We start from the raw sequence: 13753 nt of genomic DNA, 5'->3' as shown, positions 1-13753 counted from the left end.
TTCAATCTTCTGTGCTAACATATATTGACTTTGACATGAAAATCAGCTTTGAATGTTCTTTTTGTAAATGTAAAGATATCTTTTTATCCTTGGAAGTATAACCACATGTGATTTAATTAAGTGCTTTTTTTGTCACAAACTACCGTGAGTCGCTGTCACTGTTTTATACTATTACTTACTCGGGCAGTGCATTTGTTATTATGCTATGCTGTGAGTGCATTAGGTTTTTGAGGTGGATGAAGTATTTCTGAAGTTTCAGAAGTGAGTAAGCTGTTTATTTAACTTTAGCTTCCCCTACGGCCCTATCACATGTAAAAATATTTTCACTAAAAATTGGAAATAAATTGTATGGTTATTTGTCCTAAAGCTGCAGTTATCCATAAGTATGCAGTGTTAGGCTTCTCACAGCATAGGGATTTCAGCATGCATCCTGTCTTACAGTCTGTAGTATACTGAAATATTTTCGCCAAGCTATGCGTATTTTTTTAAAACATATAATGATTATTCATCATTAATATCATAAATACATACTTCCGTTTGTTTGTTTTATATAACAAACCAAACCGTTTGAATATCGATTGAAATCTGAGGAAGTTACGGTCATCTGAAAAGTACATATCACTACCAACACAATGTAATGGGTAAGCCAGCTGTCTGAGGTAAGATGGCCGCCATGTGCGGACGTTCGACTTCGTTGACGGGCAACGGGGATGAGACATCTAGTCTTCTATGTAAATCTATGGTCTGACCAAGGTCACTGCTCGGAACTTCTCACAAAACTAAAAGATGGTCGTAATTCTTTCCTCAGGGAACGAGTTTCAGTAGATGGCGAGACTAGAGACATGAATAAAGAAAGGAGCGAGGCAAAACCAAAAAAGGTGTATTGCCGCTACTTGCCCAAATGGCAGGACGAATTTAATTTTGTGAAGAAAAGTCAGTTCGATTACCGACTTTCTGAAATTTTCGGAAAGTTCAACTTTCCGAAATTTTCCCTTATTTTGAGTTAAAATCTGGGAAATATCCCTTTTTTTCAAACCTCAAAGTTGACAGGTATGCCCTAGGTACCCCTACCTTCATGCCAGAAAGAATCAAAATCAGTGAAGAATTGAGGGAGAAGAAGCGATTTGTGTGGAAACTGCTTGTTAGGGATTAATTACACCATATCTTCATTATTAATTGCAATTATGCAGATTTGTGTAGAAGCTATGGTATATGCACCCCAGGTGGACCTACCTTCCTGCCAAAAAGAATAAAAATCTGTTAATTGTTGTGACAGAAGAAGCGATTTTCATGAAATGTGGATGACGCCAGACGGACGCCAGACAAGACATGATAGCAATCATGTCACATGATTGTAATCAATGTCAGGATATTCTGATATTAGTAATATTAGTCAGATATTAGTCAGTTGTCACAATACGAACTGCCTTGATCAATACAAAGTATAGACAACAGCAGATAGATTATAGTGTTGAGTATTAGGTCTCATTCTTCCTGTCACAACATTGCTGTTAACATTAAGAAATGTTTGGAATTTCGATCAACTCCTTGGCATTACCTGATCCTAAGAAGTCTGTCCACAAGTACACTATGTGATTATAGAGAATACGTGGTGAGTGAAAGTTAAAAGTATGATAATAAAGAAAAACTCAAGTACAGTACAGATGCTTAAAAAAGAAGTTAATTGTTCTTTGTTATTTCCAACCTCTTCATATATTGTACTGATTATCAGCATGGCTGTGATTGGGCCATGGTGAACACCAATAACCGGATCTGCAATGTCTCTGAAAAATTTTCCAACATGAGAAGATAAACTTCATATCTTCAAGCCAACGTGTGATTTTCTTTTTATTATATAGACATATTCACAAACAATAAATACACAAATGTATCAAAACAATTCATCGATTTTCTTAGGAGTGACATATAGAGATTTATGTCATGGTTTTGGTTCTCCATGTCCCGGATGGAGCTTATATGAAAAATACGAGTGGTGTATTTCCCAGTAAAACACTTGTCTATATGATATTTAAATAATATTGGCTGGCGTTGAGTGGCATATCAGATATATTCTATTCAGCTAGCATGATATTGAACGAGTCAAAGACGAGTTCTAGCTGAATGGAATATATCTGATCTACCGTGAAAAAAAAAAAGCTATTATTATTTCATCTCATCTCATTATCTCTAGCCGCATACACACAGTCTTTCTTCCAGTTTTTCGATGTCCATTGGTATGTTTTTCTCTGGTAAATATGTGTGAAGAATATCTAATGAAGTTTTGGTAGCCTTTTGGGTGTTCAACGTGTCTTTCTCTTTTCCAGCAAACTAAAGAAATGCTTCTGCGCAGCAGAAAACTTCTCATTTCATTATCTCTAGCCGCTTTATCCTGTTCTACAGGGTCGCAGGCAAGCTGGAGCCTATCCCAGCTGACTACGGGCGAAAGGCGGGGTACACCCTGGACAAGTCGCCAGGTCATCACAGGGCTGACACATAGACACAGACAACCATTCACACTCACATTCACACCTACGGTCAATTTAGAGTCACCAGTTAACCTAATCTGCATGTCTTTGGACTGTGGGGGAAACCGGAGCACCCGGAGGAAACCCACGCGGACACGGGGAGAACATGCAAACTCCGCACAGAAAGGCCCTCGCCGGCCCCGGGGCTCGAACCCAGGACCTTCTTGCTGTGAGGCGACAGCGCTAACCACTACACCACCGTGCCGCCTAATAATAATAATGTGTATTGTATATGCCTCGAGAGAAGCAGCTCATATTTGGTCAATTTTGAAAAAGAAAAATCCTAATAACGAATATCAAGGCAAAATATGAATATGGATGTGTTTGCTGACTGAACTACACACACAAGATTTGGGTTTGTATTTCATCAGCCATGTGTAACTTAGGAAGGTGTGCCTATCTTCATTTGTATGTACGCACTTAATAGATTAAACTGGCAACCCCAGCAGTGCAAAAAAGATAGTGAAAATGGCCGTAATTAGCTCTTCCCACAGTGCATACCTTTAGGCCAAAATGGGAAACGAGATCTGCACTTTTACATTTGGAACCAACCTGGAAATGAGATCTGCAAAGTTTCTGATCTGATGTAATTGGCCATTCAGGGCCGTAGAGACACACTAACCTTTTAGCTAAGCTTTTTTTATGGTCTGCTGGCCTACATCACTACCACAGGACACCACTGGAATGTGGTTTGGATATAAGAGCAGGATTTTGTGGTCACGTCATTACACAACCCAACCACTAGCACTTCTCCAAAGCGGCACAGCAGCTTTTTAGCTTTTCAAATCTCAATAAATCTGCCAGTCAGAGAGCAAAGTCGGATCATGTTCTTTTTTTCCTTGCGGCCTTCTCGTGTTGCTTCTAAAGACTTTCTCGGTGTAAATGGACAAGCTTTCCATTCTTCATTCATCTCTCAATCTTCTAGATCTTTTGTGTAAGGTTTGTTTTTTAAAAGTTTGTTGAAATATTGATTACCTTTTTTACTGGAATGTTGGAATGCAAAAGCATGTTTACTCATTATTTGGAGACATGATAAGTATTCGTCTCTGTCTCTATGACTGAAAAAAAATTAAGTGTGGCTATAAACTTGAACCCAGTTAAAATACCACATAGATGTTCTACGTTATAAACTAGAAGGATACTGTTTAGAGTGCATACCTTCCGCAAGCCACGTTATCAACATCCAAATCAAATCACTTGAACCTAGGATAATACAAAAGCTGTCCACCAAATTTCACCCAAATCCATTCACTACTTTTTGAGTTATGTTGGGAACAGGCGAAAAAAAAAATCCTGGATCCACATATATATCTGGATTTGCATCGAAATCTAATCAGTTGTACTTTGACCCACGGCTCAAAATTTCATCAAAATCTGTTCACTACTTTTTTGAGTTATGTTTGGAACAGGCAAACAAAATCAAACTAACAGAGGTGAAAACATAATCTCCTTCAACAAAACTGGTGGAGCTAACTATCAAAACTGCAGTTGCAAACATTTACAGTGAGCCATTTTGTTTGCGACATTAAAAAAAATAAATAAATTCCTGAAATATCCTGATTGTAGCTTGTGGACATCTTCTAGGAGCACCAGAGTCAGTGTGAGTATGCCTTAATCCCCTGCAATGTTGGCTGTGGCTTGATGGTTTTGAGGAGGACGTTGGCCACTCACCTGGAGAAAGGCTGTCCCAATAATAAGAGCACATGTCCTACCTGTTCCTGCCCACTGACCCTTTCAGAGCTCCAGGTAAGAACGTCTCCTTGAACATTTACACACTTTTTACAGTGTCATGTAAGGGCAGCACGGTGGTGTAGTGTTTTAGCACTGTTGCCTCACAGCAAGAAGGTTCTGGGTTCGAGCCCAGTGACCAATGGGGGCCTTTCTGTGTAGAGTTTGCATGTTCTCACCGTATCTGCATGGGTTTCCTCTGGGTGCTCCGGTTTCCCCCACAGTCCAAAGACATGCAGGTTAGGCTAACTGGTGGCTCTACATTGACCGTAGGTGTGAATGTGAGTGTGAATGGTTGTATGTCTCTATGTGTCAGCCCTGCAGTGGTCTGGCGACTTGTCCAGGGTGTACCCCGCCTCTTGCCCATAGTCACCTGGGATCGGCTCCAGCTTGCCTGTGACCCTGCACAGGATAAGTGGTTATGGATGGGTAGTGTCATGTAGCATGGAACTGAAATGGCCTTTCATACAACTGGGATTGTACATCATGAATCTACATAAAGTAGCTCATAGTATTGAAATGGGGGGGGAATTTATGTAGTCTGGAAAATTGTTGACAATTAAGAACATGATTGCGTAAGTATCCAACCCAGTTGCTGTGGAACCCATAAATTAGTTCTGGTGCCATCAGAAATCATATAATAATATTTCATTACATTCATTAAGAGTGAACAAATTGTAATTTTTTTTTCTCTAATACTAATTTTATTTTGTGAAGTAGGGTTGAACTGTGTAGTTGGTGTGTTGGAATGATGTGTACCACGAGGATTCCGAATTCCGATCAGACTCATTTGAACCTGAAAGTCAGTTTTAAACCAAGACCGAGTGTCCTCAAATCATCGCAGCACAAATGCCGTCTCTATGATGACGACTTTAATCTAGAGGTGTTTTTTAATCAAACTTCAGCCCTCTCTAGAAAGAATTCCAACCAATCCTGCTTGCTCCTGCAGTTATTATTTTTGTTTGTGTCCACCCACAATATGTTCGCCGGACTTCAGTTGGTTCTGTTTCCCAAATTCAGATATTAACGAATGTCGTAATTTAATGAAGACGGATGAATTAATGCAGCAATCTAGCTGCACACGAGCAACCTGCTGCCTCCAGTAGGCTCCCATGTTAATCAGTGTGGTCTTTCTTTGTCCTGCGAGCTTCATATCTGACTGCGCAATCCCACTTCATAAAAGTAAAAAGCACTGGCCTCCATTACTTTTTTATTGGGTCATGTGGGATCTCAGTCTTGATCTAGACCTCGACATTAATCCTAACTTGAAAATACTTTTGGGAAACTGGACCAAGATGTGTAAAATCAAAATTTAGACTTTGGTAGCCTCACTATTTTTAAAGTTTGATTAATTGAATTTGGGCTTGAATTTATATTTCTGTGGTGTTATGTCTGAGAACTTTGAGAAATGTGAAACACTGAGCCAATCAGCAGCTGGGAAATAACCAAGTGCCCCATGCTGAATCTGAATATGAAATGTGCAAGAAATATGAAATTTCGACTCAATGTTTCAGTTGATGCTTTATTTAAATTCATTACATTTTAAAATGAACAAGGCTGAGTTTGCCAAAAGCAGGGGCTATTGATTAGACGGTCAGGAATTCAATCCACGGCACCACCAAGCTACTACGAGCAAGGTCATTGACTTGTTCTGCTTCAGGAGCACCATATCATGACCTTGTGCTCTGACCGCAGCTAACTAACCAGCAGGAATATGCAAAGAAAAGAACTGTGCTCTCCTGTACCTGTACATGTAAATGTATATATGACAATCAAAGCTTTCCTCTTTTCCAAATTCCAGATTTCAATTTGCAGTTTCAGTCTAATCGCGCAAGTTCAAATCTGAATCTTAACGCCATGAATTTGCACTTGTACATTCTACTGGAGCTGTATTCAGTTTGTCTTCCAAGGTTGCATTATTTATACTGTATGTAGTGCTGTGAAGAATCTCTGCATTGTCTTGTATGCTGTATATTGCAGGAAAGCAAGAGGAGGCAGCATGCCTTGTAGTTTACTATGAATCCAGGTCAAGAAGCAGGGGTCGGAGCACAGATGGTCAGCATAGTTAAATCGAATAATCCAAGGTGGAGAGAAAGGCAAAGGTCTAAAACAGAGAACATGATGAGTAGAGTAGGACAAACAGACAGAAGGAAACCGGACAGAGAAACATAAGGATGGAAACCTTGAAACAAGACGGCAAGAAGAAACCTATATATATGTGTGGGTGTGGGCACATAAACAGGTTGACTTAAATGTATTGAGAACTTGTGTGTAACTTTTGAGGAGGATGTGGTTGAACTACCCACTTTTGATCATATCGTATTGGAATCTTTAAATGTTCACATGTACCTTACTTTCACTCTTCAGAAAGAAACAAAAACAACATGATCTGTGAATTTTCCTTGGTGTGTGTGTAAGTGAGGAAGAATTAGAACTTATGAAAGAAAATGCTGTTCCTAAAGCACTAAAGATGCTATGAAGTTTGATCTAAAACTATTCAAAGGGAAGGCGGAATTGTGATATATTTTATCGATTTCAAAACAAAGTATTTTACGAGTCGGCATAGATAAGTGACAAGTCTGTGCCGCACCTTTATTACATTTGCATGCCACTTTTGAAGTTTGAAAAAAAAATTTTTTTAATATGATTTTTTTTTTTTTAAATAATCACCTGTGCATTTATACTAAAACAATTATCCGCCTCAGGATCAGTGACTTTGTCTCGGTTATTATTCACCGATATTCATGTTGCCTTCAGCAAATAATTGTTTTATATATTTATATACATATAAAATATAATATGCACGGTGGGCCAAATGTAGGTATACACTTTACACATATCAGTGCACAAAACAGTGTATACCTACTTTTGGCCCACAGTGTGTGTGTTTAAAAAAAAAAAAAAAATATATATATATATATATATATATATATATATATATATATAAAACTTATTCCACCAAATCGAGTCGTACATGAGCTGATAGCTGATGAGGTGTGTATCGCCAAGTTGGCTATAAGCCCTGTACAACGAGATTGAGTGGAATAACTATTTGTCTACCCACATTCACTGGATATTGAGAAACGGAGCACTTTTATTTTTTGCAAATTCGATCAACAAAAAATTTATACAAAACGTCCAACAATCATTTCCGCTTAGAATGTAAACAAACCGGCAAAATGACAGTAGCAATTTGTGAGAAATGCAATAATAATAATTATTGAAAAATTAAAAAGATACGCTCTTACCATCAAGTATTTTTATTCCATATTTTTTCCTTTTTTTTGTGTTTTTTTTTTGGGGGGGGGTTTTCGTCTTCTTTCAGGTTTTTGACAGTTAGAAAACCAACTTAAAGGTGCATTACCGCCACCAACTGGCCTGGAGTGTAGAACAGGAGATATTTGGGGGGGAACAAACCAAAAACTATTTTCTTTTAGCTATTTCTGTTTCTTTTAAATACTTGATAACGATATTTGGGGTTTTGTTTGCAAGTAGAGTTTTTTTGTCCTCGGTTAGTTCAGCAACACACGCCACCATTTTGTTTTTCTCTACTCATGGTATATGAGCTGATAGCCTAGTAGTAGAATAGCCAATCAGAGTGTGTGATTTGCTCATATCCAGTGAATGTGGATATATATATATATATATAATATATATATATATATATATATATGAGAGAGAGTTGATCTATGTTTCTGTTGACTTACTATTATATCTTTAATATAAAATATCTTTTAATTATCTTACATCACAACAATTAGCCTATAGTATTCGCTTACAGTAGTAGACAGAGTGGCTTGTTAGGTTGTTCATCGAGATTTATCCTGTGCTCAATTTGCTCAAGGTTACTGGATGTTAATATGTCAGCTTCTCTCTCTCTCTCTCTCTGTGACCCTGATTTGAGAGGGGGAAAAGAAGAAAGAAACCCTGGACTTGTAATTGGTATTTTCTGAATTGTGTGAAACGAATGTAAATAAGTGAGCACCTTAGCCCAGTCTCCTCGTCATTGATTCCAACATGGTTGCTTTACCTTAGAAAGCATTGCGATTTTTAGTAGTGGCATCATGTCAGAGAGAGTCGAGGAGATGCCATGGCTGTACCTCTTGAATTTTATTACTCTAGACGAAAAAGAAAAAGAGCTGATGTCTCACAACATTTCTCTTTCAAGGTTGATGCTCAGCCAGTGCGTTGGAACCGTTTTTATTTATTTATTTATTTATTTATTTATTTATTTTTCGTTGTTAATGCGGTGTATTTTGATCATCCAGATTTGGTGCACATTTTTGTAAGCTGTATGTCGTGCATTAAAGAAAACAAGAACAGAGTGTCAGGAAATGTCTTTTCAAGCAGACATGTTATGAAAAACTCAGTTCTTCAGTGCTTGTGTGCATGTATTTGGGTATCTGGAGCCTGCCAACCCACAAACTCTGAATAAGACACCCAGTCAGTTTCTTTTGCTCGGCCTATTTCAGAAAATATGAGCTTCAACAACCTTTCTATGTCACAAGGGGGCTCATTAGAATAATCCCACCCCTTCATCCGAGTATCTCCACTCATGGCTTGAGAACTGCCTTTGTGAATGAATGCTGGACGGAAGAGGCGGGTGGGGCGAGCGGTGGCTCATTATTATTTAAAGGGACAGACACTCAAATCAGCCGTTTTGAACAGGGCTGTTCAGACAGGGTGAGAAGGGAGCTGTGGTGCTTTATCCTTGTAGTATTTGGACCGAAGCATCTCATAGACATTTCGTTAAGACCTCAGGGAACTGTCAAGTTGTGCAAAAGGGGTATAATACATCACCTTTTAAATATCATGTTTAATTAGCATACTAGATCATAGACGTATATGTAACGTCTATTTTTGTCGTCTTGTAGGATCGCTAGCTATAGTTTCCTGTGAGAATAAGTTAGCCTGATTAGGTATTTTTCAAAAAGTAGGTCAACACTCAACTGGAAAACAGTTCTAGATCTGATTTCCTTCATGAATTAGAAAGAGCTATTAATATTTTATTTGCACTAAATGCAATCTACTTTACGGGAACTTGTACATAGTATTTTCCTGTTCTTTAAAACTTCTTTAGTTTAATGAGCTGTGACTCGTGTACAGAAAATAAACAGTAATGCTAGTTATTAGCTATGGTAGTTATGCTTTTTTTTTTTCTTCTCCATTGCAGTGTGTGTGTGTGTGTGTGTGTGTGTGAGATACCAACAGCATTTTGGAGAAGTAGTCTGGAAAATACCAAAGCCTGAATTTCCAAGAATAAAGCCAGAGTTTTCATTTGTCACTAAGAATGCAAGAGTGTAAATTATTGTATACAGTGTACTGTTTAAAAGCTGTGTCTTGTACAGAAAGTAAAATTAGCTATAGTTATGGCACTTATGCTAGTTTTTGGAATAAAGTTTGTCATTTCATTGCTCTCCTGTTCCAAAATGAAGGTTAATTAGGTTCTTAAAAGCTTTAAAGCTTTTCCCTTTTGGGCTATTGCATCTTTTTTGGCTTTAACCACCAACATGATTGACATGAAATGTGTAGAACAGTAAAAGCTAATTCTTGTATACGTCATACTCATACATGTCAACCTTTGGTCAATCAAACCTGTATAACCAACCTCCAAAATCCGTATTTCCCTTATAAAATCCATATAAGATGCAAATTAAAATAATTTACCTAAAATTTGAATGATAATTAACAATGATATATCAAAGTTACTTTTTATTCAATATTAATAACAATAAACCTTCAGAATGAATACAAAGCTCCAATGTTCGACAAAAACACAAAGTGTCACTCTAATGTTCTGAATTGTACTCCATGACAGCTTTTTTTAGCAGTCTGCACAAATACCTCACTAGGCTGCATGTCACAGCAAGTGTCTGTGTTGATCTTGCCGGAGTGCCCATTCAGAATCTTTTCAGTCGCTAGTGAAAGTCGCTCAGGTGGAAATACGCGTTTCAAACAAAATGTTACTTCCCGGTTGGCGGGATTCTCGCAATGCGGTGTGCGCATGATCAAAAGTGGAACGAAGTCTCGCTACCACAAAATAACGCGCAATTTCATAAGACTCTTTACTGGCTGTCTGTGCTTTCTGTGGTGTACAGTACGTTTGTAAATGTTATGCGCTCTTTTATCATCATGGGAATTGATTATAGCTCTAAATAAATATTGAAGTTTTTTTTAAAGAATCCGTATAACTTTATTTGTACGCCCGTATACTACGTTTATTGAATCAAATCCGTATAAAATACGGACATTCTGTATAGGTTGACATGTATGCATACTATATTGTACACTACTACAAGGAATAGTGTGTATAATCGTATGTAGTATAAAAGTATGAACAATATGGCATTTATAACATAACCCGTCATGTTTTATGCCGAATCCCAGAGCCATATTTCATCCCTGTTTGTAAATGTACAGGACTGTGCAAAAGTTTTAGGCACCCTATTTTTATTTATTTATTATTTATTTATTTTCGTTCTTGTTCGTACAAACTTTGTTATAGGTTTCTGTTTTATGACTTCTACATTATCAGAGCTGAAATGCTGACTGTTGGGTGTAAGAAATGAAAGCAGCAAAAGCACCCATTTTTATATTTATCAAAAGTGTTTCATCAGGTTGAAAGCAGGAACTGTGTAGTCTCTCTCTCTCTCTCTCTCTCTCTCTCTCTCTCTCTGCAAATGCACCGCAATTTTCTTTCAGCATAGCAATTACTGTTGAGACAATGAAGTGCTTTTTTAAAGCAAGACTTCTCTTCTGGTTGCCCTGAAACCTTGAGTGAAATAAGTCAAATTATCCAACATGCAGGACATGGTACCGAATACAATACTGTGCAAAAGTCTTAAGCACCCTATTTTTTTTTTTTTTATATGCAATCTTTGTTATAGATTTCTATTTTATGACTTTTACATTATCGAGTCAGTACAAAAACATTTTAGAGTCCAAACGTTCATTTTCTAGCACAAAATTAAATGTTACAGAAAAAAAAAGTTTATATCTGAACAGCATATTATACAAAAGAACACTTTTCAGATTAAAAAAGAAAACCTAATGAAGGCTGCTGGGTTTTGGTGCAAAATGAAGAAGCAAGTGTGACAAAGTGTCCAGAAGAACTGTGGCTGGTTCTGTAAGATGCTCAGTAAAAGCTACAGCTCATTCATTTCCTTATAAAACTGTACTCATTGTACATTGACTACTTTTTTAATCCCTCATTGGCTGAAGGGCCCGAAGTGGGATTATGTCGTGGCGATCTGTCTGTCTGTCTGTCTGTCTGTCTGTCTGTCCTGGGAAGGGTGCTCACCTTCTGAAATCGACTCCTCTCACAACTTTTTGGAGGAATTTCACGAAACCTGACAGGATTCTAGGGCTGGGCGATATGAGAAAAAATTATATCACGATATATTTTTTCAAAATTTTCGATAACGATGTATATCACGATATAAATCAAATCACCATTTTTGTATTTTCTTTAATTTTCTGCTCAAAATATGAACATTACAAATTAGTAGTTCCTTCCTAATTAACAAAAATAGCTTAACAAGCCTTCAAGTTTCACAGAACCAAAACAAACTGTATGCACATTCTTTTGTTCTTTTTGTTCAAATGAATAAACTGAAACTGAAAAATAAAAACTATATACCATTGTTAATCATTTGTGCAAATTCTAGCAGCTTTCAAATAAACATAAAAGACATATTGACGTGTAAACCTTATGCTGCAAGGAGAAAAAAAGTGCAATCCTGTACGTCAGTGTGTTTAAGGTTTTGTGTAACACTTTGTTGTATGTCCGATTTTAAATATCCAAAATACCTCCACACAACCGAAGATCTCTGGCCCTTCTTTTCAACGATGTCCTCCAGGGCAGTGCTCTGACTTTCCTGTTCAGAACTCTGGTCAGTCGGCTTCTCGCTCATTTTTATAATCGCTTTGTTTCACGCTTTGTTGGAGAAATGCCGCGCTCCTGCAAACTTCACCACAGCCATGCTGTGCGTTGCTGCTACACGTGTGTGTGTGTGTTTGTGTGTGCACGCAACCTAACTTGACATGGCTCTCTTCCAACTGATTGGTTACGTGTGGTACTGTTTAGTTATGATTGGCTATTCGCGTGTCTGTCAAAACTTCGGATGAAGTAATTTTATTGAAGGCGTAGGCATATCGTACGTGTCTAATTTCTAATCGTAGAGATTTTATATCGTGAATAACATCGTAATCGTAAAATCGCCCAGCCCTACAGGATTCTTTGTTAAATGTCGGTAATACGCACATTGCAATTTCGTTCAATTCAGTCGCATTTTACCAGAGTTGTGGCCCTTGATTACCAAACTTGTACTTTGACAATTTCATGAGTGTGCGCTTGTCTTCTGAAATGAACTCCTCTCACAATTCTTGGAGGAATTTCACGAAACTTAGCAAAAGGCTTTGTTATACGTCAGTAGTACGCATATTGCAATTTGGTTCAATTTTTTCAGAGTTAGGGCCCTTGATTACCAAATTTGTACTTTGACAATTTCATGAAAATGTGCTCGTCTTCTGAAATCAACTCTTCTTGCAATTTTTGCAGGAATTTTCCGAAACTTAGCAAAAGGCTTTGCTATATGTCTGTAATGCTCATATTACAATTTCGTTCAATTCAAGAAGAAGAAATCTTTGTCACATGCACACTTCAAGCACAGTGAAATTCATCCTCTGCATTTAACCCATCTGAAGCACTGTGCGCACAACCAGAGCAGTGGACAGCCACACTAGAGCGCCCAGGGAGCAGTCAGGGGTTAGGTACCTTGCTCAAGGGCACTTCAGCCCAAGGCTGCCCCACGTCAACCTAACTACATGTCTTTGGACTGTAGGGGAAACTGGAGCACCCAGAGGAAACCCACGCAGACACGGGGAGAACATGCAAACTCCACACAGAAAGGCCCCCGCCGGCCACTGGGCTCGAACCCAGAACCTTCTTGCTGTGAGGCAACCGTGCTAACCACTACACCACCGTGCCGCCCATGACCCACCAATTCGGTCACGGTTCACCAGAGTTATGGCCCTTGATTACCAAATTTGTACATCGACAATTTCATGAGGGTGTATTAAGCACTTATAGCATAGATATAGCTGCCAGCGAGGGATATTGTGCTCTCCGAGCATTTTTGTTTTTTAAAGCAAAGGGTCGTGTCACACCAAATATTGACTTTGTTTCATTTATAATGGCTTGCTGCTTACTGTTTGTCGTATTTTTTTTTTTTATATTGAAACATTTCATTTCATTATTTTTTAAAGCCATTTTTGGTCTACAACATATTTCTTTACATGTGCCTAAGACTTTTGCACAGTATTGTATGTTTAGAATAATAAGAAATGCAGATTTTACCTAAAATGATATTAATGCATATTTGGTATATGAGTTTTTGGAGCTCAGATATTGCCTGACCTCATATAGCCCTCATCTCTGCAGTCGCCAAACAAAGTTTGTGGGTAGTTGAGGGTAGTTTGCCCTTGGTGAAACCCCTGTG

At 38.0% G+C, this 13753-nt stretch overlaps 1 protein-coding gene across 1 annotated transcript in view; it reads left to right on the top strand.

Moving 5' to 3' along the window:
* Positions 1–13753, top strand: part of traf1 (TNF receptor-associated factor 1) — a 61269-nt gene that overhangs the window by 20690 nt on the left and 26826 nt on the right. The window contains exon 4 of the mRNA XM_060930909.1: positions 4110–4271. Within this exon, the coding sequence (XP_060786892.1) occupies positions 4110–4271 (162 nt within the window). The remainder of the gene's footprint in view (positions 1–4109; positions 4272–13753) is intronic.

This window comes from Neoarius graeffei, chromosome 10, assembly GCF_027579695.1.
Source record: "Neoarius graeffei isolate fNeoGra1 chromosome 10, fNeoGra1.pri, whole genome shotgun sequence".
NCBI classification, from domain to species: domain Eukaryota; kingdom Metazoa; phylum Chordata; class Actinopteri; order Siluriformes; family Ariidae; genus Neoarius; species Neoarius graeffei.
The sequence above is the reverse complement of the archived record's forward strand: the minus strand, read 5'-3'. Positions and strand labels throughout refer to the sequence as shown.